Here is a 27,805-nt window from a genome sequence, read left to right on the forward strand (position 1 = left end):
TCCCCATATTAAGTTTTTTAGGGGGGTTTGTGAGGGTATATGTATATATTGCCATATGTTTTTTTATGCTTTTATACCTGTATGCAAGTTCTATTCAATGCAAAAATTAGAAAAACTTAATAAGTAGCCTCTAAAATCATATAAGATATGTCAAGGTTTTGCAAGGCTGAGAGAGATGTGTCTAGAAATTCAGAGATGATGCACAACCGGATACGAAGGCCGCGTGCTTGGCTGTTTTCCCAGAAGCTCCGTATCAAGATAATGACTGTTTAACTACGAATATGACTATCACTGCCTCAGGCGTAAATGTGGACTTCACATATATACTTATGTGGTGGATTTGAGCCATTGAGACCATTACTCATTCCTAGTGACGTGACCAAAGGGTATAAGACTCTATGTAATCTGTAATAAAGTGTGCAGTTATGTCCCCGTGTGAGGAACTATACCAGACCTCCGTGTGTGGTGTCTCTTCTTTATCGCCGGCAGCGGGGCATTGGGGTGGGCCCGATTGGTGCTGTACGCAGAATTCCCTGACAATTCCACCCTCCACCATCAATATGGTACCATGCACTCCCTTGCTATTGTTCTCAGTGCACAGTTCCACCCTCCACCATCAATATAATTCCATGTACTCCCCTGGTATTGTTCTCAGCGCACAGTTCCAACCTCCACCATCCTATGGTGCCATACACTCCCTTAGTATTGCACTCGGCATGCAATTCCACCCTCTGCCATCAATGGGGTGCCATGCACTTCCTTAGTATTGTTCTCATCACACAGTTCCACCCTCCACCATTAATATGGTGTAAGCACTGTGGATGTGGAACCCCTGTGTCAACCTGCCAGATAGGTGTAGATCCAATCCAGCATGGCTGACAGCCAACCCCAGCATGTGAGGTATGATACTAGATGAACAACCCCGTCTATAGATGGAAACTAGAGATGGTATCTTGCCCTGAGCTGATAACCAGGAGAGGGAGACCCATGCCTACAAGCGGAGCTCTCATCCCGATAAGGACGACCCCACGGTCTTCCTCTAGGTGCTGACTTACCCTGGCGGGTAAGAACACCTATAGGACAAAGATAGAACAACACCGGGGAGTAAAGAAACAAAGGAAGAAGCAGCGGACAAGGATAAACAGAGAAGCGGACCACGGGAACAACAGACCACAGAGTACATGAATGAAGAACACAGAGCACAAGTAGAACGCACGGTAACTGCCAAAGCAGAGGCTGGACATGAAGTGAAGGGAACAAACTCTCAACAACACTGCAGCAAGGTCTGAAAGGCCCAGGGCAGCTATATAGGGTGGTGATTGGAAAATAAGCATCAGCTGAACAGGAGGCCAGAAGCTTTTAACCATAGGAGTGCTGGAAGAGAGTGAATATAAGCTTAGGGAGCAGAGAGAATGGGACAATGTCCATGTTTGCCAGACACAGAAGCAAAAGGCTGTGTCTAAACAGTGCACCTAACATATGGTGCCATGTACTCCCTTGGTATTGTTCCCAGCGCACAGTTCCACCCTCCACCATCAATATGGTGCCATGCACTATTTCGGGATTGTTCTCGGCGCACAGTTCCACCCTCCGCTGACACTTTGCTGCGCATAAAGCCTTTATCAGGGAGTCGGCAACAGGTAAAAATTGCTTCAGAGAGGAAAAAGGTCCTACATTCTCAGGATTGCTGGGGGGATACCAGCAGTCAGCCCCCACAAATCTATCAATTTTCACTCACTTAGTGGATGGGCAAAAACTGAAAAAAGATCTCCTTTGAAGACGTGGCCATTTTTTTTTCTAATTTTCAGTTTTTTTCTCCACATAAAAAATCATAGCTTTTTCATTTTTCCATCCACATCGCTCTCTGGGGGTTGTTTTTTTGTGGGACAAGTTGTAATTTTCAATGGTACTATTTAATGTTCCAAATAAGGCACTGAAAAACTTTGGAGTGAGATGCAAAAATAAACAAATTTTGCCATATTGGGGGGGGGGGGGTACTTGTTTTTACAGGGTACTCAATGCAGGAGGAATGGCATAACAACTTTATTCTGTGGGTCAGTACGAATACGAGACCAAAAATTATGTGTTTTTTTTAAATTCTATTAATTTAAAAAATAAGTCCTTGCCTTGGGGCTGTTATGACATCTAGTGGCCTATTTGATGTACTGCTAGTAGATGATAACATCTACTTATGTGAGAAGAATGCCAATGACATCTAATGGCCTAGTCTTAAAGAGACTCTCTCGCCTACTTCTAGTCCTATGAGCTTATGGACTGAAAGTAGGTGACCCGCTGAGTCTGGTAATGTGTTATATTTACCTCCCCATCATTCTTCCACTGCGAGCGCTGGAAGCTGTTGTTGCAGTACACTGAGCGGCGCTGCAAAGAAGTCCATCCATTATAAAATTGAAACGTGTGGACTACTTAGCGTGCCACTCGATACACTGCAACAGCGCTCGCAGTGAGGGAACGGCAGGGGAGGTAAGTATAACACATCCCTGGATGTTACACATAGGCGTACTGTTAGGGGTTGCACTTGCGACCCGGCCCCTTAGCTGGGGGAAGCCCTCACCACAGACCACCCAAGACTTGCAGACTCGGGGATTGCAGCACACAGTGCAGGCAGGGAGCAGGAAGACCTTACTAATTAATGACTGATTCCTTTATCAGACTGAAGCAAACGCTTAATGGTTGTTTCACTGATCAATCAGAGCTTCTATCACTGATTGGTTGCTGACTCCTGGCTGAGAGGCTGCAGTTACAGCTGAAAGTCCCGGCCATCGGCGCTCTCCACAGCCTCGTCTCCTCCTGCACTGATGCAGGGAGAGGAGGAGGCTGAAGACACAGACAGCGTGTTACCATGCGGCAGTTGCTGGTCCTCCTGTGGCGGCGGTGTGCGGGGTCTTGCGGTCAGGGTACGTCCCCCGGTTTGTTGTCCAGCTGCCGGGGGCATGGGTGCCTGGCCGGCATGGGCGGCATGTTGCTGGTGGCGCGCGGCACTGTGCGTGCGCGCACCTGTGAGTGCAGCTGCCGTGCACGAGCTCCCTTTTGTTGCTTTCTGTTGGGAGTTGGTGTCTCCCTCTCTCCGCCCCTGGGCAGAGGCTTTTGTTTATAGGTCAGGCATAGACTTGCAATCACTGCCAGTTATTGGTTTCCCTCAGTGTGCTAGCTAGTCTGCCTCTGTTGGTCCCCTGCTTCTGTCATCTTGCCTGCTATACTTTGCTATTATCCGCCAGATTTTTTCATGTGCCTCAGTTCTGCTTAGTATTGTTTGTGTTGGTTATTTACATCTGCCTTTCTATTGGTATTCTACCCTTTCCATTCAGGTAGGCCATTGTCCCTTTTTCGGTCCCTAGTGAGAGTAGGGGCCACCACCCAGTTGCCCGTCTGGCGTTAGCCAGGAGTGGAGGCAAGTAGGCAGGGACAGGGGTTATAGGGCACCCGGGCTGGCGTATCAAGGGTAGTATACCGTAACACAGCGGGGCTGCAGGATGCCCCATCCTCTCCTGCGCTCACGCCTCCAGATGCCTGGAGAACACATGGCTCCGCTGCTGCTGTCCTGCCTAGAAGACACAGAGGATGGTAAGTATGTAATGTTTGTGTATGTATACTGTGTGTGCAGAATGGCTCAATCACACGGGCGTACTGTCACCGAGTATTACATGTGCGTATATCCTGTGTGTAACGTGGTCAATGGAGGCAATTACAGCCAATGGACTTTCATTCTTCCATGCACAACGGCGTGTGAACACTGTGTATGATACGCAAGAGAAATAAATTGCAGCATGCTCTATTTCTCCGGGTATCATACGCAGCCCTTGAGTGGGCTGCATGTAACACATTGTCCATAAGTGTCCTTGCTCTCAACAGAGCAGGGATTTAAAAAAAAAAAAAAAACACTGTGCATGTCCATGACACATCATTTGCAGGCATGCACAGTGAATGCTCATTCTGTACGCGTCCTTGCCGGCAAACCATATGGGCTATGTGTACAACACTACGGGAGACTCGTGTGAACGAGGGTCACTTCTAGAGATGAGCGAACCTACTCGTTTCGAGTAATTACTCGATCGAGCACCGTGATTTTCGAGTACTTCAGTACTCGGGTGAAAAGATTCAGGGGGCGCCGGGGGGGGGGGGGAGGAGTGGCGGCACGGGGGAGGGGTAGCAGCGGGGAACAGGGGGGAGTCCACTCTCTCTCCCTCTCCCCCCACTCCCTGCTGCAACCCCCCACTCAGCCACGGCGCCCCCCGAATCTTTTCGCCCGAGTACGGAAGTACTCGAAAATCGCGGTACTCGGGCGAAAAAGGGGCGTGGTCGAGTAGGCTCGCCCATCTCTAGTCACTTCACATTAGCATTGGAGGTTCAGTTCGTCAGCCTCCATTACTGAAGTTAAAAAAAGAATCAGAAAACAAAATAAATAAATAAAATAAAATAAATAGTCCACTGATAAAGATGTGGAGGTTTTATGGTCTCTCAATTAGTGTTAGGGGGTCACCAGGCCAGAGTGTTATCTGTGCTATACATGTCTCATACTTCCCAGTCTCACATGAAATCTCCTGAAGAATTTAACCCTCTGTTGAAAGTGTCAAAGGTTTTATAAATTTGTACTCCCAAATTCTTCTGTGGCTTTGTGATTTGAAATTGCCTTTCAATATGATGACTTTTAATGTGTTCGTGTGACGTCATCATATAAAATCCAAGACTGAAACCAAACAGGGTCCGTTTGGTTGATCCATTTGGCCGGGAGATGCTGCTTCCTGAACAAAGCAGGAAAACAGAATCCTATAGCACTAATGAGAACGAGTCCTAATATGTGCAATGTATGTAGATCTAATATGTATGCAGTGCAAAGGTACACTACACTACAAAAACACTTTTAGGGTGACTATCCACTAGCGTTTTTTTCCGCTGCGAATTCGCTACTTTTTTTTCCAATTGTCAATGGGACTTTCTAATGTTAAAAACGCAACGCATCAAAAACACAAGTTGCGTCGCATTGCGTTTTTAACATTAGAAAGTCCCATTAACAATTGGGGAAAAAAACACAGCGAATTCGCAGCGGAAAAAAAACGCTAATGGGTAGTCACCCAAGAGGTGTCACCGATTTGGTACAAATCTGCAGCAGATTTTAACCTTTCAACTAAACTCAAATTGAAAGGCTGAAATCTGCTGCAGATCTGCAGCAAATCGGTGACATGTGAACGCACCCAAAAATGAATCTCTGCCTCGCTTCAGGTAGAAGGACGGCGCTGGTGGCTCAGTGTTATGGTAACATTAAAGGGATTTATTGACATTTCAACCGCTGAGGACCCTTTTTTTTAATTTTCAGTTTTTCCTTCCTAAGTTTAAAAAAAAATCCTAACTCTTAATTTATCATACAAGTCTGATGGCATATTGTTGTTTTTGCTGAATGAGTTGTATTTTTCAATGTACCATATAATGTTCTGAAAAATGTAAAAAAAAATTCTAAGTAGAGCGAAATGGGAAAAAAATGAAATTCCATCATCTTTGGGTGCGTCTTTCTTCTACGGCATGCCCACTGCAGCAAAAATGACATGATATCTTCATTTTATGGGTCGGTACGATTACTAGGACACCAAATCTATATATTTGGGGGGTTTTTTGTAATACTTTTAAAATATGATATAGCTTCGAAAAAATGGAAACATTTTTGCCGCCATCTTCTGACAGCCATAACTTTGTTATTTTTCCGTCGACATAGATGTGTTACAGCACATTTTTTCGTGAGACATCCTGTAGTTTTAATTGGCACCACTTTGGAGTGAATACGATTTTTTGATCGCTTGTTATTATAATTTTTCTTGGAGGTTGACCAAAAAATTCTGGTGGTGTTTATTTTTTTTCTAATAACCTTCAAAGGTGGCTCTACCATCTACTCCCCGTGAATCCAAGACACTGCCGGCCCAGCCGTATAGCAACCGTGCTGAATGAATTCATTACTTACTTGTTCACGTGAAACCTGTGCCACTTCCAAGTGATCAAACACCCAGAACAAATAACAGAGACCACAGTCAAAGAAGTAGTTTTAAACCGGAGGCACATGGAGTGAGGGAACAGCGGATATAGGCAGACTAGCAGTACCACCAGTTCAGATTAGGTTGAAACCAGAAGTCCCATTGCCATGTATTTCTCCATCCCTCTGTATAAAAGACAGTAGGTATTTGTTTGCTTTCACACATAGGCAAGCAATATACCTGGGTTGTGATGCTGCAGGGAGCTCAGATATCACCCTCCATGTTCTCACAGCTCATGGGTCAAGTGTTGGAAGGCTGGCAACCTGAATCATAGGCTGTTGTTTTGTTACGATACGTTGATGACCTTTTGCTCTGTGCTCCAGACAAAGCTACATGCGTAGAAGCTTTAATTTCTCTCCAATTCCTGGTAAAGAACAGATGTAAGGCGTCAAGGAAGAAGCTTCAGTTTTGTTGTTCATCTGTGACTTTTCTTGGACATTGTCTTACATGAGGAGCTCGTCATCTCACCCAGCATCGTAAATCTGCCGTTATGAACATTAAGGTACCCACTTCTGTCTCTAAACTACGTACCTTTCTAGGACTTGTTTCAGATTGTAGACCATGGACTGTGAATGCATCGCAGCTGATGTAGCCGCTGTAGGATTGTCTCAAGAAAGAACCCTTCCAACTTACAGATGCAGTCATCTTGGTAGCCCCAGCCCTGGGCCTGCCCAACTACGACAAACCCTTCAGGCTCTACTGCAATGAGAACAATGGACACGCAGCAGTAGTCCTTACACAGCAGCACAGAGGGCACCAGCGACCCATAGCCTTCTACTCCAGCAGGTTAGACCCCCATTGTCCGACGATCACCTTTCTGTCTACGAGCAGTAGCGGCAGTCTCCAGGATGTTGGACAAGTCGGCGGACCTAGTTCTGGATCATGAGGTACAAGTGTTAGCACCACATGACATCTCTGCCATTCTAACACAGGTTCAGCCCAAGTACTTGTCTGCAGCCCATTGTCTGAGACTCCAATGTGCTCTCCTGATGCCTGCCAACGTTACCATCACCCACTGCTACTCTTTTACCAGAATGGGATGACACTGTCCAAGTGACTCAAGAATAACCTAACCTTTATGACTGCACCCAGCTCATGCAGATGGAAACTTCTGGGTTTGATTCCATCAAGGACACTCCACTACTTAGTCCCGAATTAACCTTGTTCGTTGATGGCTCCAGGTATGCTGTAGATGGACAATTTCACACTGGATTTTCGATCACCACAAAGGCAGCTGCCCTTCATCAATAGTCATTACTTGCACACGTCTCAACCCAACATGCTGAACTGCAGGCCCTTACACACACCTGTATGCTGGCACAAGACAGCTAACATTTACATAGACTCTAGATATGTCTTGGCAGACCAAGCAACCAAAGAAGCAGCCCTGCTGCCCTTCACACCAGCAGTTCTGGCCACCTGCCAAGAAGACAACATGTTACTGTTGCTAAATGTCTCCCAACATCTTCTTTTGTCTTTTCAGAAACAAGCATCTTCCCATGAAGTGTCAGGTTGGTAAGCAAAAGGAGCCACTTCAGATTCCAGTGGCATGTGGACACTTCAGGGAACGCCTTGTCTTCTAAGAGCCTTGTTTCCGGTACTAGCCTCCATAACACATGACCTCATGCATGCCTCTAAAACTGCAATGTGTGATCTTGTTTCCAGGTATTGGTATGCGCCCGGTTTTTCGGTAGTTGCTGTCTCTTATACTCTGGGATGTTTGACTTGTGCATTGTCCAACCCAGGTAAAATTGTGAAAACCCCTTCTAAACACACTCCTAGGCCCTAGTACCCCTTCTAGAGGTTGCAGATTTACTACATACAACTTCCTCAAATCTGGACCGTTTCAATACGTCCTTGTATGTATTGCTCTCTTGTCTGGCTGGAGACTTACCCCGTTTCTGCGTCTAATGCCAAAAATACAGCCAAAAAGCTTCTTTCTGAAGTGGTCTGTATGTTTGGTGTCCCAGGAATCATTGAGAGTGACCGTTGTACTCACATTACTGAGATGACAGGGATGTTAGGCAAAGAACAAGCATTCCACACCCCGTATCATCCTCAAAGCAGTGGGAGAGTAGAGAGGCTAAATGGGACTATAAAAAAAAATAATAAAATTTAAAAAGCAATGACCAAATTGAATAAACCTTGGCCTGAGTGTCTTTCCTTGTCTCTCCTGTCAACAAGACACACGCCCACCAAACAGACAGGTCTCAGTCCTTATGAGATTCTGTTTGGTTCGGCCCCTCGTCTAGGCCTACACTTTCCTCAGCAATTACAGGTTTAATTTGAACATATATTACCTCCATTGCAGGATGTCTGGTGGATTTGTGGTGATGGTAGGATGCGTGCAACCCTGCCCAAATTTTGAAAAGGTAAGTGCGCACCTACAAAGGTACTCCTCCCCTTTCAGCTGCTCGCAGCTGGGTGGACAGGACACACAAAGGCACTCCCATCAGGGCATAAAGAATCTCTGCATGGACTGCTATGTAATCTCCCTGGTGGATCTTGTGATGCAGGTATTTATACTGATGAAATAGGGGTACCCAGGGGAGGGCCAAATGAGTTTACAGCCAGAAACCAGATTGCAGGAGGAATCTAATCTGTCTTTTGTCCTTGGTGCACAATTAATAAAAATATTGATTGGATTAATTATATAAATTATAATCAACAGAGATTTGTAAACTACACCAGAGAGGCCATACAAGGATTAGTGGAACAACTAGGACCAACATCCTCTATGGCGTTCCAGAACCGTCTTACTTTGGTCATGCTAATAGCAGAAAAAGGAGGAGTCTGCAAGATGAATGGGGATTCATGCTGCACCCACATCCCCAACAACACGGCTCTGGACGGATCAGTAACTAAAGCTTTGCACGGACTACTAAGTCTATCTATTCAACTTGCAGAAAATTCTGGTGTTTCTGATCCATTTACATCATGGTTGGAGGATATTTTTGGACAATGGAGTGCTTGGATAACATCTCTTCTTACTACTTTTACTATTATAGTAATTGCTTTTGTAGTAGTAGGCTGTTGTGTAATATCTTGTATACGCCGCATATTAGTAAAATCTGTTAAAAAGGTGATACCCACTATGATAGCACAAAATGGTATGAAAGCCCAGGTCTCATGTTGACCCGGCTATGATCATTCTTGTATTGGTCAGAACAATAGTGAAATGTAATATAAAGGCTGGCAGACATCGCTAGGATGGACTGAAGTACTTCAAATGTTTACTGTTGTTCTGGGACAAGATAAGAAACAAAAGGGGGAAATGTTATGGAATATAAAGTGTTAAGTTTCAGAATGAAATAAGTGTATGTTTCTTACCTTGTATTGGACTATTGGCCCTTAAATGGAAGACTAAAACCTACGCTTTGTAGTGCCGGTAACTGGGATTTTAAGATAAAAAGTCAGACAAATTAAATAAGGCTAAGCTGTGTTAACAGAGAAGGCACACAACTATAGCAGAAATAGTGTCTAATGCAACAACAATATCCTGACTGAAGTAATTTCTATGTCTGAGATGGGCCTTAAGAGCTTTGAGACTATTTGGTAGATGTCAATAAGCCTTATGATTAGAGATGAGCGAGTATACTCGCTAAAGGCAATTGCTGGAGCGAGCATTGCCTTTAGCGAGTACCTGCCCGCTCGAGACCGAAGGTTTGGGTGCCGGCGGCGGGCAGGGAGCTGCGGGGGGAGAGCGGGGAGGAACGGAGGGGAGATCTCTCTCTCCCTCTCTCCCCCCTGCTTCCTCCTGCTGACTGCTGCTACTCACCGCTCCCCCGCGCCGGCACCCGAACCTTCTGTCTCGAGCGGGCAGGTACTCGCTAAAGGCAATGCTCGCTCGAGCAATTGTCTTTAGCGAGTATACTCGCTCATCTCTACTTATGATCAATCAGCTTTGTCACCTATGTAACACTAATCTTTGTACCAAGTAACTCTTAAATATGCCTTCTTATTTCTGTATAAGAGTTGGCAATGTTCATAATAAAGTAGAATTCATTGATTCTCACTGGAGAAGTGTCTTGACATAACATGGAGTGATTTCATGCTATTGATAGATAATTGCTAGCAAATCTTCTCATCACGGGCTTCCATATCTACCAATTTGGCACCTGGCAACGAGGTCATCAGATCGGTACTGGTGTGGCCGATAACACTACCGAAATCCACCAAAAGCTGAGAGCACAAAACAGATCAATTCACACCAGATGGCAAATAAGTAGCAATTCAGGAAATAACACACAAATGTAAAAAAGGTGATCAAGTGCTCACAGGGTAGGGTGTAAAGGGTACAGGAATAAAAACACTTACTATTGCAGGAGGTCTCTCTCCTGAAGACCTCCCAAGTGGTGTCTTTCAGCCAAAAGGAAAAATCCTTGTCCAGAAAATTCACTTTAAAAGTTTTAATACTACTGCAACTAAAGTCCTTGGTTTTTGTCTTTCTTATTCTCACTTTATGTGTTTTACTTGGAGTCATTGCCAAACAGTTAATCAGTCTAGCCAGCCCATCAGACAGTGAGTGAGTCTGCACGTCTACCTGTGGGCAGAAGACGTTCCCACCTAGGCCTATCCAACATGGAAAAAGCGAAACAATATGTCCATCTACTTTGGAGCATACCCCATCTTATCCCCAGTTGGTATGGAGTTTAGAAGCTACCATGGAAGGATTGAGAAAGTACCTTAACAGACAACTAAATAGTAAGTGTTGGCTGGTAGAGAGAGTGAGAGAGGTCATCCAGGAGAGTGATCCTACAGATAACGTGGATTGTATGTTTCAATATGCCCCAAGTTGCCTCCCTGCCTGCTCACAAATAGAGGTCTTAATCCCAATCCTCCATTGCAATAACTGTTGTGTATTGTACCTGCTGGACGTTCTAGTAAAGAAAGACTTCACCGATGGAAGGATGGAACGCTGGCATCACCCGTGACATATACTGAAGTTTCCACACAGAGTTTTATGCAGGTAACTGTATCGATAGCATTGCCTGGAGAAGCCTGCCAGGGCCTTGGCAAAGGGTTACACACATCCCTCTGAGGAGGGGATGGTAGTGCCACCGTGACATCCCTAACTATCTCCTCAGCTGTAGGCCCAGGTCCTTGGTCACTGCATTATGATTTTTTGAAAGTGTGGAGGAAAAACAAAGCTGAAAAAAAGGACCACATCCTTAAAGGGGTTTTGTCACTAGAAAAAAAAAATCAATACTTAACTATTCCTCCCTTGGGAGTCTTCTTACTGCATTTTCTCTTCACCGATCTTCTTATAGTTCCTGCACCCGGGTCACCTCACCTCTAGCCGGATCTTCTTCTTCCTGTTTTAGAGCATCCATTAGCTGCAGTTCACTTCCTGTAGGTCAGTGAACCCTCTCACTAGTGACGTAGCGGTCACTGCCTAGCTGGGAATGCCAGGCCGTTGCCGAGACTGGGTATGCATGCAGTCTTGCCGCGAGTGTTCATACACTATTGTCGAGTGACAATGCGCATCTGCAGTCTCAGCAATAGTCTGGCAGTGAATGCTACGTTACTCGTGACCGGGTACACTGACCTGCAAGAAGGAGAATGTCTCCAATTTTCGCTTAGTCACCGGAAGAAGACAAATTGACTGGTTGGAAGTGATGTGACCCAGGAAACTGTAGGAGCTGAGGAAGGAATGGGTAAGTATTGATTTTTATTAATGACAGAACCCCTTTAAGGGATTAATAATTTCGCAATTTACATTAAAACGACGTCTGAAATTCAGAAGTTGGTAGTTCTGCAGTTGTATCTGGCAGAGGACAGTAAGAAAAACGTTACCAGACTAAAAAGCAAATTGAAAAGACCAAACACGAGACTTTTGCTAGTAATAAGTCAGGATTTTATTCTCCTGGATCGGTGGATTTTTTTTTTTTTTAATTTTTCAGTAAGCGACCAAGAATGCACACTCCAATCCTATCTGGTTAATGCTGGATTAAAGACATTTTACTAGAAGTAACCCCACGCCGTAATTGTCAGACCCAGATTAATTCTAAAGTACAGACATTGATAGCAAACAATCACATGGAAACCCAATTTGCCTGGATAGCAGCTGAATTATTCAATAATTGTAGTATAACATTTTACTCCATTGCTCATCCTGTTTCCGCGTTCTCCAGTGACTTCTATCACTTACAGCAGGTTAACTGGACGTCGTTCAGAGCGGTGTCATCTCCACTGCCTTGTGGGTACTCCATCTTCGTCTTAATGCCACAAATTCCTTTCATGCATTTTCCGCTCCACCGGCCATAAACTCCCCAATGACGTCCATCTCCTAACAGGATCTCATAGTCAGAGCACTGAAACATTATATTGTTAGCAGCTGTATCATCCATGCCTCTCCTTGGTGGCTCCACCTGCAGGCTGAAGCTGATGAGATGCCCTTCCGGACACCATTGGGTGGCACTCCACTCCCCCCAGCTGTAAACAGAGACAATAGCGCACATTTACACTTGACATCTTGGATCTTATCTGAAGTAATACTGTTTCTAAGCCTGGATTCACATGGGCAGAAGGATACTTACACGTGCATTGGAGAAATGGGCGTTCTGTATTTGCACGCACATGCATGTGTTTTTTGCACACTCAAAAAACTTCACAAGCATTCTCCCATCCATTGAAATTGTGGAAATCCTTATGCGCTCATGTGGTGAAAATGCAAGAAAGTGTAGCGCCACTTGCTTAGAAAGGGGCAGGGGATCTCATCAAAATGAAAAGTGAGAAAGAATCCCCTCCACGTGGCCCAAGGAATCTGTCAGTGGTCCTGGTATGGTTTCTAAACATTTTTTATACTTTTTATTTTTATATAGAATAGTAACAGCAGGTACAGCAAGGTTCATTCTACCATCCACTGTAGTGTGGAAACTAGTGTAATGAGTTCAATAAGTGTTTTGCACCTGCATAAATACACAGAAAAATAGTGTCACCTATGTACAAGAATATAACTACTATAATACTGCCTCCTATGTACAAGAAAATTGCTACTATAATACTGCCCCCTATGTACAAGAATATAACTACTATAATACTGTCCCCTATATACAAAAATACAACTGTTATAATATGGCCTCTATGTGCATAAATATAACTACTATAATACTGCCTCCTATGTACAAGAATATAACTACTATAATACTGCCCCCTATGTACAAGAATATAACTACTATAATACTGCCCCCTATGTACAAGAATATAACCACTATAATACTGCCCCCTAAGTACAAGAATATAACCACTATAATACTGTCCCCTATGTACAAGAATATAACTACTATAACACTGCCTCCTATATACAAGGATATAACTACTATAATACTGCCCCCTGTGTACATGAATATAACTACTATAATACTGCCCCCATGTACAAAAATATATAACTAATATAATACTTCGCCCTATGTACAAGAGTATAGCTACTATAATACTGCTCCTATGTACAAGAATATAACTACTATATTACCGTCACCCTATGAACAAGAATATAACTACTATAATACTGCTCCCTATGTACAAGAATATAACTATGTAATGCTGCTCCCTATGCACAAGAATATAACTATATAATACTGCCTCCTATGTACAAGAATATAACTACTATAATACTGTCCCCTATGAACAAGAATATAACTACTATAATACTGCTCCCTATGTACAAGAATATAACTATGTAATGCTGCTCCCTATGCACAAGAATATAACTATATAATACTGCCTCCTATGTACAAGAATATAACTACTATAATACTGCTCCCTATGGAGAAGAGTATAACTACTATAATACTGCCCCCCTATGTAAAAGGATATAAATACTATGATACTGCCTCCTATGTACAAGAATATAACTACTAAAATACTGCTTCTCTGTAAAAGAATATAACAACTATAATACAGCCCACTATGTACAAGAATATAATTAGTATAATACTGCTCCTATGTACAAGAATATAACTACTATAATACTGCCCCCTATGCGCAAGAATATAATTAGAATAATACTGCTCCTATGTACAAGAATATAACTACTATAATAATGCCCCCTATGTACAAGAATATAACTACTATAATTCTGCTCCCTATGTACAAGAATATAACTAGTATAATACTGCTCCTATGTACAAGAATATAACTACAATAATACTGCTCTCTATGTACAGGAATATAACTACTATAATACTACCTCCAATGTACAAGAATATAACTACTAGAATACTGCCTCCTATATACAAGAATATAACTACTGTAATATTGTCTCCTATGTACAAGAATATAACTACTATAATAATGCCCCCTATGTACAAGAATATAACTACTATAATTCTGCTCCCTATGTACAAGAATATAACTAGTATAATACTGCTCCTATGTACAAGAATATAACTACAATAATACTGCTCCTATGTACAAGAATATAACTACCATAATACTGCCCCCTATGTGCAAGAATATACTGTAACTAGAATAATACTGCTCCTATGTACAAGAATATAACTACTATAATACTCCCCCGTATGTACAAGAATATAACTACTATAATACTACCCCTGTGTACAGGAATATAACTACTATAATACAGTCCCCTATGAACAAGAATATAACTACTATAATACTGCCTCCGATGTACAAGAATATAACAACTATAATACTGCCCATTATGTACAAGAATATAACTACTATAATACTGCCCATTATGTACAAGAATATAACTCGTATAATACTGCTCCTATGTACAAGAATATAACTACTACAATGCTGCTCCCTATGTACAAGCATATAGCTACTATAATACTGCCCACTATCTACAAGAATATAATTAGAATAATACTGCTCCTATGTACAAGAATATAACTACTATAATACTGCCCCCTATGTACAAGAATATAACTACTATAATACTGCCCCCTATGTACAAGAATATAACCACTATAATACTGCCCCCTATGTACAAGAATATAACCACTATAATACTGCCCCCTAAGTACAAGAATATAACCACTATAATACTGTCCCCTATGTACAAGAATATAACTACTATAATACTGCCTCCTATATACAAGGATATAACTACTATAATACTGCCCCCATGTACAAAAATATATAACTAATATAATACTTTGCCCTATGTACAAGAGTATAGCTACTATAATACTGCCCCCTATGTACAAGAATATAACTACTATAATACTGCCCCCTATGTACAAGAATATAACTACTATAATACTGCCCCCTATGTACAAGAATATAACCACTATAATACTGCCCCCTATGTACAAGAATATAACCACTATAATACTGCCCCCTAAGTACAAGAATATAACCACTATAATACTGTCCCCTATGTACAAGAATATAACTACTATAATACTGCCTCCTATATACAAGGATATAACTACTATAATACTGCCCCCATGTACAAAAATATATAACTAATATAATACTTTGCCCTATGTACAAGAGTATAGCTACTATAATACTGCCCCCTATGTACAAGAATATAACTACTATAATACTGCTCCTATGTACAAGAATATAACTACTATAATACTGCCTCCTATGTACAAGAATATAACTACTATAATACTGCCCCCTATGTACAAAAATATAACTACTATAATACTGCCCCCTATGTACAAGAATATAACTACTATAATACTACCTCTATGTACAAGAATATAACTACTATAATACTGCTCCTATGTACAAGAATATAACTACTATATTACCTGTGGGCAGAAGATGTTCCCACCTAGGCCTATCCAACATGGAAAAAGCGAAACAATATGTCCATCTACTTTGGAGCATACCCCATCTTATCCCCAGTTGGTATGGAGTTTAGAAGCAACCAATGGAATGATTGAGAAAGTACCTTAACAGACAACTAAACAGTAAGTATTGGCAGGTAGAGAGAGTGAGATAGGTCATCCAGGAGAGTGATCCTACAGATAACGTGGATTGTATGTTTCAATATGCCCCAAGTTGCCTCCCTGCCTGCTCACAAATAGAAGTCTTAATCCCAATCCTCCATTGCAATAACTGTTGTGTATTGTACCTGCTGGACGTTCTAGTAAAGAAAGACTTCACCGATGGAAGGATGGAACGCTGGCATCACCCGTGACATATACTGAAGTTTCCACACAGAGTTTTATGCAGGTAACTGTATCGATAGCATTGCCTGGAGAAGCCTGCCAGGGCCTTGGCAAAGGGTTACACACGTCCCTCTGGGGAGGGGATGGTAGTGCCACCGTGACATCCCTAACTATCTCCTCAGCTGTAGGCCCAGGTCCTTGGTCACTGCATTATGATTTTTTGAAAGTGTGGAGGAAAAACAAAGCTGAAAAAAAGGACCACATCCTTAAAGGGGTTTTGTCACTAGAAAAAAAAAATCAATACTTAACTATTCCTCCCTTGGGAGTCTTCTTACTGCATTTTCTCTTCACCGATCTTCTTATAGTTCCTGCACCCGGGTCACCTCACCTCTAGCCGGATCTTCTTCTTCCTGTTTTAGAGCATCCATTAGCTGCAGTTCACTTCCTGTAGGTCAGTGTACCCTCTCACTAGTGACGTAGCGGTCACTGCCTAGCTGGGAATGCCAGGCCGTTGCCGAGACTGGGTATGCATGCAGTCTTGCCGCGAGTGTTCATACACTATTGTCGAGTGACAATGCGCATCTGCAGTCTCAGCAATAGTCTGGCAGTGAATGCTACGTCACTCGTGACCGGGTACACTGACCTGCAAGAAGGAGAATGTCTCCAATTTTCGCTTAGTCACCGGAAGAAGACAAATTGACTGGTTGGAAGTGATGTGACCCAGGAAACTGTAGGAGCTGAGGAAGGAATGGGTAAGTATTGATTTTTATTAATGACAGAACCCCTTTAAGGGATTAATAATTTCGCAATTTACATTAAAACGACGTCTGAAATTCAGAGGTCGGTAGTTCTGCAGTTGTATCTGGCAGAGGGCAGTAAGAAAAACATTACCAGACTAAAAAGCAAATTGAAAAGACCAAACACAAGACTTTTGCTAGTAATAAGTGAGGATTTTATTCTCCTAGATCGGTGGATTTTTTTTTTTTTTTTGTTAATTTTTCAGTAAGCGACCAAGAATCCACACTCCAATCCTATCTGGTAATTAAAGACATTTTACTAGAAGTAACCCCACGCCGTAATTGTCAGACCCAGATCAGTTCTAAAATACAGACATTGGCAGCAAACAATCACATGGAAACCCAATTTGCCTGGATAGCAGCTGAATTATTCAATAATTGTAGTATAACATTTTACTCCATTGCTCATCCTGTTTCTGCGTTCTCCAGTGACTTCTATCACTTACAGCAGGTTAACTGGACGTCGTTCAGAGCGGTGTCGTCTCCAGTGCCCTGTGGGTACTCCATCTTCGTCTTAATGCCACAAATTCCTTTCATGCATTTTCCACTCCACCGGCCATAAACTCCCCAATGACGTCCATCTCCTAACAGGATCTCATAGTCAGAGCACTGAAACATTATATTGTTAGCAGCTGTATCATCCATGCCTCTCCTTGGTGGCTCCACCTGCAGGCTGAAGCTGATGAGATGCCCTTCTGGACACCATTGGGTGGCACTCCACTCCCCCCAGCTGCAAACAGAGACAATAGCGCACATTTACACTTGACATCTTGGATCTTATCTGAAGTAATTCTGCTTCTAAGCCTGGATTCACATGGGCAGAAGGATACTTACACGTGCATTGGAGAAATGGGCGTTCTGTATTTGCACGCACATGCATGTGTTTTTTGCACACTCAAAAAACTTCACAAGCATTCTCCCATCCATTGAAATTGTTGAAATCCTTATGCGCTCATGTGGTGAAAATGCAAGAAAGTGTAGTGCCACTTGCTTAGAAAGGGGCAGGGGATCTCATCAAAATGAAAAGTGAGAAAGAATCCCCTCCACGTGGCCCAAGGAATCTGTCAGTGGTCCTGGTATGGTTTCTAAACATTTTTAATACTTTTTATTTTTATATAGAATAGTAACAGCAGGTACAGCAAGGTTCATTCTACCATCCACTGTAGTGTGGAAATTAGTGTAATGACTTCAATAAGTGTTTTGCACCTGCATAAATACACAGAAAAATAGTGCCTCCTATGTACAAGAATATAACTACTATAATACTGCCTCCTATGTACAAGAAAATTGCTACTATAATACTGCCCCCTATGTACAAGAATATAACTACTATAATACTGTCCCCTATATACAAGAATATAACTGTTATAATACGGCCTCTATGCACATAAATATAACTACTATAATACTGCCTCCTATGTACAAGAATATAACTACTATAATACTGCCCCCTATGTACAAGAATATAACCACTATAATACTGCCCCCTATGTACAAGAATATAACCACTATAATACTGCCCCCTATGTACAAGAATATAACCACTATAATACTGTCCCCTATGTACAAGAATATAACTACTATAATACTGCCTCCTATATACAAGGATATAACTACTATAATACTGCCCCCTGTGTACATGAATATAACTACTATAATACTGCCCCCATGTACAAAAATATATAACTAATATAATACTTCGCCCTATGTACAAGAATATAACTACTATAATACTGTCCCCTATATACAAGAATATAACTGTTATAATACGGCCTCTATGCACATAAATATAACTACTATAATACTGCCTCCTATGTACAAGAATATAACTACTATAATACTGCCCCCTATGCACATAAATATAACTACTATAATACTGCCCCCTATGTACAAGAATATAACTACTATACTACTACCCCGTATGTACAAGAAAATAACTACTATACTACTACCCCTATGTACAATAATATAAATACTATAATACTGCCCCCTATGAACAAGAATATAACTACTATAATACTGCCCCCTATGTACAAGAATATAACTACTATAATACTGCCCATTATGTACAAGAATATAACTACTATAATACTGCCCCCTATGTACAAGAATATAACTACTATAATACTGCCCCCTATGTACAAGAATCTAACTACTATACTACTACCCCGTATGTAGAAGAATATAACTACTATACTACTACCCCTATGTACAAGAATATAAATACTATAATACTGCCCCCTATGTACAAGAATATAACTACTATAATACTGCCTCCTATGTACAAGAATATAACAACTATAATACTGCCCATTATGTACAAGAATATAACTAGTATAATACTGCTCCTATGTACAAGAATATAACTACTATAATACTGCCCCCTATGTACAAGAATATAACTACTATAATACTGCCCCTATGTACAAGAATATAACTACTATAATACTGCCTCCTATGTACAAGAATATAACTACTATAATACTGCCCATTATGTACAAGAATATAACTACTATAATACTGCTCCTATGTACAAGAATATAACTACTGTAATGCTGCTCCCTACGTACAAGAATATAACTATTATAATACTGCCCACTATCTACAAGAATATAACTAGTATAATACTGCTCCTATGTACAAGAATATAACTACTATAATACTGCCTCCTATGTACAAGAATATAACTACTATAATACTGCTCCCTATGTACAATAATATAATTAGTATAATACTGCTCCTATGTACAAGATTAAAACTACTATAAAACTGCCCCCTATGTGCAAGAATATAACTAGTATAATACTGCCCCTATGTACAAGAATATAACTACTTTAATACTGCTCCCTATGTACAAGAATATAACTATATAATACTGCCTCCTATGTACAAGAATATAACTAGTATAATACTGCTCCTATGTACAAGATTAAAACTACTATAATACTGCCCCCTATGTACAAGAATATAACTACTATAATAGTGCTCCCTATGTACAGGAATATAACTACTTTAATAGTGCCCCTATGTACAAGAATATAACTACTAGAATACTGTCCCTATGTACAAGAATATAACTACTACAATAGGACCTCCAATGTACAAGAATATAACTATTATAATACTGCCCACTATCTACAAGAATATAACTAGTATAATACTGCTCCTATGTACAAGAATATAACTACTATAATACTGCCCCCTATGTACAAGAATATAACTACTATAATACTGCTCCCTATGTACAATAATATAATTAGTATAATACTGCTCCTATGTACAAGATTAAAACTACTATAATACCGCCCCCTATGTGCAAGAATATAACTAGTATAATACTGCTCCTATGTACAAGATTAAAACTACTATAATACTGCCCCCTATGTACAAGAATATAAGTACCATAATACAGCCCCCTATGTACAAGAATATAACTGCGATAATACCGCCTCCTATGTACAAATATAAAACTACTATATACCGTCTACTCTGTACAAGAATATAAGTACTATAATACTGCCCCGTATGTACAAGAATATAACTACTATAATACTGCTGCCCTATGTACAAGAAAATAAGTACTATAATACAGCCCCCTATGTACAAGAATATAACTACTATAATACTGCTCCTATGTACAAGAAAATAACTACTATAATACTGCCCCCTATGTACAAGAATGTAACTACTATAATACTGCTCCCCCTTTGTACAAGAATATAACTACTATAATACTGCTTCCTATGTACAAGAATATAACTACTGTAATACTGCTGCTATGTACAAGAAAAAAACTACTATAATACTACTCCCTATGTACAAGAATATAACTACTATAATACTCCCTCCTATGTACAAGAGTAAAACTACTATAATACTGCCCCTATATATAATACTGTCCCCTGTGTACAAGAATATAACTACTATAATACTGCCCGCTATGTACAAGAATATAACTACTATAATACTGCCTCCTATGTACAAGAATGTAACTGCTATAATACAGCCTCCTCTCCTCACCTATGTATGGCTCCCATGCACTTTTCAACTTCCTAAGACGCCTTCAACCCCCCAATACTGCAAAGAAACACCTCAGCCACCCAAACAAATCCCCTAGCCATGCACTCACCCTTGCTACCCTGCTACTCCTAGCTGCAGGGGACATATCCCCCAACCCAGGCCCACCACGTACTGTTCTCTACCAATATGCCCCCCCTGCCCCATTCAAATGCGCCCTATGGAACTCCCAATCTGCGTTTAACAAACTCCCAACTATCTATGACCTTTTCACCAGTAAACACTTGAACTTGCTCGCCCTCACGGAAACCTGGATACAGCAGTCCGATTCTACCTCCCCCGCTGCATTGTCCTATGATGGCCTGCAGTTCTCCCACACACCCAGATCGGATGACAGACGTGGCGGAGGAGTAGGTATCATCCTCTCCCCAAACTGTACCTTCCAGGTCATTCCCTCAGCTCCCTCGCTTATCTTCCACTCCTTCGAAGTCCACACCCTGCGACTCTTCCGCCCACTGCCTCTGCTTGTCACAGTTATTTACCGCCCCCCAGGTCCCACCTGCCTGTTCCTAGACCACTTTGCTGCCTGGCTCCCCCACTTCCTATCGTGTGAAATCCCAACCCTCATACTTGGTGATTTCAACATCCCTACTAACGACTCTAGCTCCTCATCTGCCTCCCGGCTTTTAACACTTACCTCCTCCCTTGGCTTATCGCTAATCTCTGACTCCCCCACTCATAGAGATGGTAACACTCTCGATTTAGTTTTCTTCCGTCTCTGCTCTGCTTCTCACTTTATTAACTCCCCACTCCCACTCTCAGATCATAACCTTCTCTCTTTCTCTATCAGGCACCCTAGCATCTCTCCTGACCCTCCTATTTATCGCACCTCTAGGAACCTCCAGTCTGTCTGCACTAAACAGTTTGCCAAAACTATTCAGTCCTCCCTATCGCCTATCTCTCGCCTCCCCTGCCCTAACCTGGCAGCCAAATACTACCACACCACCCTCAGCCGTGCCCTGGATGAAGCGGCACTGCCCGTGACGCGAGCCATCAAACGCAGACCACGGCAACCCTGGCTCACGTCCCAAACGCGCTTCATCCGGCGGTGCTCTAGGTGCGCCGAGCGGCTGTGGAGAAAGTCAAGGCTGCCGGCAGACTTCCTCCACTTCAAATTCATGCTTAAAACTTATAACCTAGCCCTTCACCATGCCAAACAAGTTTATTTCACCTCCCTTGTCTCCTCACTATCCCACAACCCCAAACAACTCTTTGAGACCTTTCACTCCTTCCTCAGCCCCAAAGAACAGGCCCCTGCGACAGACCTGACTGCTGGAGAACTAGCTGCCTATTTCAAAGAAAAAATCAACAACATTCGAAAAGAAATCTCTGAAAGCTGCATGGTTAGCCCCGATCCCAGTTTCATCAGCACTGCACCCAGCACCTACTCACTACGCTAGAACCAACGACAGAGGAAGAAGTCTCCAGGCTCCTTTCCACTGCCCGCCCCACCACCTGCGCTAGCGACCCTCTCCCCTCTCACCTCCTCCGGTCCCTTTCCCCAGCTCTCATTACTCACCTCACTACAATCTGCACCCTCTCCCTAACCTCTGGCACTTTTCCATCCTCATTCAAACACTCCATTATATCCCCTCTGCTTAAAAAAACAACCCTGGACCCAACTGATGCTGCCAACTACCGACCCGTCTCAAACCTCCCCTTCATCTCCAAATTACTGGAACGCCTGGTCTACTCCCGCCTTACTCGTTTTCTCTCTGACAACTCGCTCCTCGACCCCTTCCAGTTTGGTTTCCGCTCTCTACACTCGACCGAAACTGCCCTTACAAAAGTAACAAATGACCTGATGACTGCAAAGTCGAGAGGTGATTACTCCTTACTAATCCTCCTTGACCTGTCTGATGCATTTGACACTGTTGACCACAGTCTCCTTCTCACTATGCTCCCCTCTATTGGTCTAAAGGATACTGATCTGTCCTGGTTCTCCTCGTACCTCTCTGACCGCTCTTTCAGTGTTTCCTTTGCTGGTTCTATTTCTGCTCCACTTCCTCTCGCTGTTGCGGTACCCCAGGGCTCGGTCCTTGGTCCCCTTCTCTTCTCTATCTATACTGCCCCAATTGGACAAACCATCCACAAATTTGGTCTCCAATACCATCTCTACGCTGATGACACCCAACTATACACTTCCTCTCGTGAGATCTCTGGACCATTCTTCCAAAATATCACCGACTGTCTGTCCGCTGTCTCTAACACTATGTCCTCCCTTTTTCTCAAACTAAACCTCTCTAAAACTGACCTCCTTGTCTTTCCACCTTCTAACCAACCTCCCCTCAACATCTCCATTCCAGTGTCTGGCACCATCATAACTCCCAGACGGCATGCCCGATGCCTTGGGGTCACACTGGACTCTGACCTCTCCTTTGCCCCCCATATCCAATCTCTGGCCCAAACATGCCACATGCACCTCAGAAATTTTGCAAAAATACGTCCGTTCCTCACCACGGACATGCTAAAAACGCTCGTGGTTGCCCTCATCCATTCCCGGCTTGACTACTGCAACTCACTACTCATTGGCCTCCCCCGCACTAGACTCGCTCCACTCCAATCCATACTAAATGCAGCAGCTAGACTCATTTTTCTATCCAGTCGTTATTCAGACGCCTCTGCATTATTTCAGTCGCTGCCATTGGCTGCCCATCCACTGCAGAACTAAATTTAAACTCCTCTACCTCACTTACAAAGCTCTGCATGGCGCTGCGCCATCATACATCGCCTCCCTACTGTCAGTACACCACCCAGCCCGCTGACTCCGATCGGCTAACACCCTCAGACTAAACACCCCTGTAATACGAACCTCACATGCTCGCATACAGAACTTCACCAGAGCAGCACCCATGCTCTGGAATGCTCTACCCCAAGGCATCCGGACAATTCCCGATGCACGAAATTTCAGATGTGCCTTAAAAACGCACCTCTTCAGGGAAGCATACCAAATCTCCTGAGCTAGCCCCTCGCCCCTCCCTATGGTACCCCACCCTGTTTGCCTTCTAATAAATGATCTGTACATGAAATTTCCTATTGCCTGTGTTCCCCAACCCCTGCACCTCCTGTACAACCCTCAACCCATTTGTATCTAACCCAATGTGTTCTCACATTCTAATTGTTGTAATTGTTGTATTGTTTTGCATTTATCCATGCCTGAAAGCGCTGCAGAATAAGTTGGCGCTAAACAAATAAAGATTATTATTATTATTATTACTATGTACAAGAATATAACTACTATAATACTGCCCCTATGTACAAGAATATAACTACTATAATACTGCCCCCTATGTACAAGAATATAACAACTATAATACTGCCCCCTATGTACAAGAATATAACTACTATAATACTGCTCCTATATACAAGAATATAACTACTATAATACTGCCCCCTATGTACAAGAATATAACTACTATAATACTGCCCCCTCTGTACAAGAATATAACTACTATAATACTGCCCCCTATGTACAAGAATATAACTACTATAATACTGCTCCTATATACAAGAATATGACTACTATAATACTGCCCCCAATGTACAATAATATAACTACTATAATACTGCTCCTATATACAAGAATATAAGTACTATAATACTGCCCCTTATGTACAAGAGTATAGCTACTATAATACTGCTCCTATGTACAAGAATATAGCTACTATAATACTGCTCCTATGTACAAGAATATAACTACTATAATACTGCCTCCTATGTACAAGAATATAACTACTATAATACTGCCTCCTATGTACAAGAATATAACTACTATAATACTGTCTCCTATGTACAAGAATATAACTACTATAATACTGCCCCTATGTACAAGAATATAACTACTATAATACTGCCTCCTATGTACAAGAATATAACTACTATAATACTGCCCCGTATGTACAAGAATATAAGTACTATAATACTGCCTCCTATGTACAAGAATATAACTACTATAATACTGCTCCTATATACAAGAATATAACTACTGTAACACTGCCCTCTATGTACAAGTATTTAACTACTATAATGCTGTCCCCTCTGTACAAGAATATAACTACTATAATACTGCCTCCTATGTACAAGAATATAACAACTATAATACTGCTTATTATGTACAAGAATATAACTAGTATAATACTCCTGATATGTACAAAATATAACTACTATAATACTGCCCCTTAGGTACAAGAATATAACTACTATAATACTGCTCCCTATGTACGATAATATAACTACTCTAATACTGCTCCCTGTGTATAAGAATATAACTACTATAATACTGCCCCCTATGTACAAGAATATAACTACTATAATACTGCCCCCTATGTACAAGAATATAACTACTATAATTCTGCCCTCTATGTACAAGAATATAACTACTATAATACGGCCTCTATGTACAAGAATATAACTGCTATACTACTGCCCCTATGTACAAGAATATAACTACTTTAATACTGCCCCCTATGAACAAGAATATAACTACTATAATACTGCCCCCTATGTACGAGACTATAACTACTATAATACTGCCCTCTATGTACAAGAATATAACTACTATAATACTGACCCCTATGTACAAGAATATAACTACTATAATACTGCTCCTATGTACAAGAATATAACTACTATAATACTGCCTCCTATATACAAGAATACAACTACTATAATACTGCTCCTATGTACAAGAATATAACTACTATAATACTGCTTCTATGTATAAGAAAATTACTACTATAATGCTGACCCCCTATATACAAGAATATAACTACTATAATACTGCTCCTATGTACAGGAATATAACTACTATAATACTGCCCCCTATATACAAGAATATAACTACTATAACACTGCCTCCTATGTACAAGAATATAACTACTATAATACTGCCTCCTATATACAAGAATATAACAACTATAATACTGCCCCCTATGTACAAGAATATAACTACTATAATACTGCCCCCTATGTACAAGAATATAACTACTATAATACTGCTCCCCATGTACAAGAATATAACTACTATAATACTGCCCCCTATGTACAAGAATATAACTACTATAATACTGCCCCCTATGTACAAGAATATAACAACTATAATACTGCTCCCTATGTACAAGAATATACCTACAATCATACTGCCCCCTATGTACAAGAATATAACTACTATAATACTGCCCCCTATGTACAAGAATAAAACTACTATAATACTGCCCCCTATGTACAAGAATATAACTACTATAATACTCTCTCCTATATACAAGAATATAACTACTATAATACTGCTCCTATGTACAAGAGTATAGCTACTATAATACTGCTCCTATGTACAAGAATATAGCTACTATAATACTGCTCCTATGTACAAGAATATAACTACTATAATACTGCCTCCTATGTACAAGAATATAACTACTATAATACTGCCTCCTATGTACAAGAATATAACTACTATAATACTGTCTCCTATGTACAAGAATATAACTACTATAATACTGCTCCTATGTACAAGATTAAAACTACTATAAAACTGCCCCCTATGTGCAAGAATATAACTAGTATAATACTGCCCCTATGTACAAGAATATAACTACTTTAATACTGCTCCCTATGTACAAGAATATAACTATATAATACTGCCTCCTATGTACAAGAATATAACTAGTATAATACTGCTCCTATGTACAAGATTAAAACTACTATAATACTGCCCCCTATGTACAAGAATATAACTACTATAATAGTGCTCCCTATGTACAGGAATATAACTACTTTAATAGTGCCCCTATGTACAAGAATATAACTACTAGAATACTGTCCCTATGTACAAGAATATAACTACTACAATAGTACCTCCAATGTACAAGAATATAACTATTATAATACTGCCCACTATCTACAAGAATATAACTAGTATAATACTGCTCCTATGTACAAGAATATAACTACTATAATACTGCCCCCTATGTACAAGAATATAACTACTATAATACTGCTCCCTATGTACAATAATATAATTAGTATAATACTGCTCCTATGTACAAGATTAAAACTACTATAATACCGCCCCCTATGTGCAAGAATATAACTAGTATAATACTGCTCCTATGTACAAGATTAAAACTACTATAATACTGCCCCCTATGTACAAGAATATAAGTACCATAATACAGCCCCCTATGTACAAGAATATAACTGCGATAATACCGCCTCCTATGTACAAATATAAAACTACTATATACCATCTACTCTGTACAAGAATATAACTACTATAATACTGCTGCCCTATGTACAAGAAAATAAGTACTATAATACAGCCCCCTATGTACAAGAATATAACTACTATAATACTGCTCCTATGTACAAGAAAATAACTACTATAATACTGCCCCCTATGTACAAGAATGTAACTACTATAATACTGCTCCCCCTTTGTACAAGAATATAACTACTATAATACTGCCTCCTATGTACAAGAATATAACTACTGTAATACTGCTGCTATGTACAAGAAAAAAACTACTATAATACTACTCCCTATGTACAAGAATATAACTACTATAATACTCCCTCCTATGTACAAGAGTAAAACTACTATAATACTGCCCCTATATATAATACTGTCCCCTGTGTACAAGAATATAACTACTATAATACTGCCCGCTATGTACAAGAATATAACTACTATAATACTGCCTCCTATGTACAAGAATGTAACTGCTATAATACAGCCTCCTCTCTTCACCTATGTATGGCTCCCATGCACTTTTCAACTTCCTAAGACGCCTTCAACCCC

At 41.1% G+C, this 27,805-nt stretch overlaps 1 protein-coding gene across 1 annotated transcript in view; it reads right to left on the reverse strand.

Annotated features, from left to right (window-relative positions):
- Positions 1–17,119: 17,119 nt before the first annotated feature.
- The window catches only part of LOC136613045 (vitelline membrane outer layer protein 1-like), an 86,467-nt gene continuing 75,781 nt past the window's right edge, over positions 17,120–27,805 (reverse strand). The window contains exon 3 of the mRNA XM_066593853.1: positions 17,120–17,662. Within this exon, the coding sequence (XP_066449950.1) occupies positions 17,371–17,662 (292 nt within the window). The 3' untranslated portion in view covers positions 17,120–17,370. The remainder of the gene's footprint in view (positions 17,663–27,805) is intronic.

The sequence above is a fragment of the Eleutherodactylus coqui genome, chromosome 2 (assembly GCF_035609145.1).
Source record: "Eleutherodactylus coqui strain aEleCoq1 chromosome 2, aEleCoq1.hap1, whole genome shotgun sequence".
Classification (NCBI taxonomy): domain Eukaryota; kingdom Metazoa; phylum Chordata; class Amphibia; order Anura; family Eleutherodactylidae; genus Eleutherodactylus; species Eleutherodactylus coqui.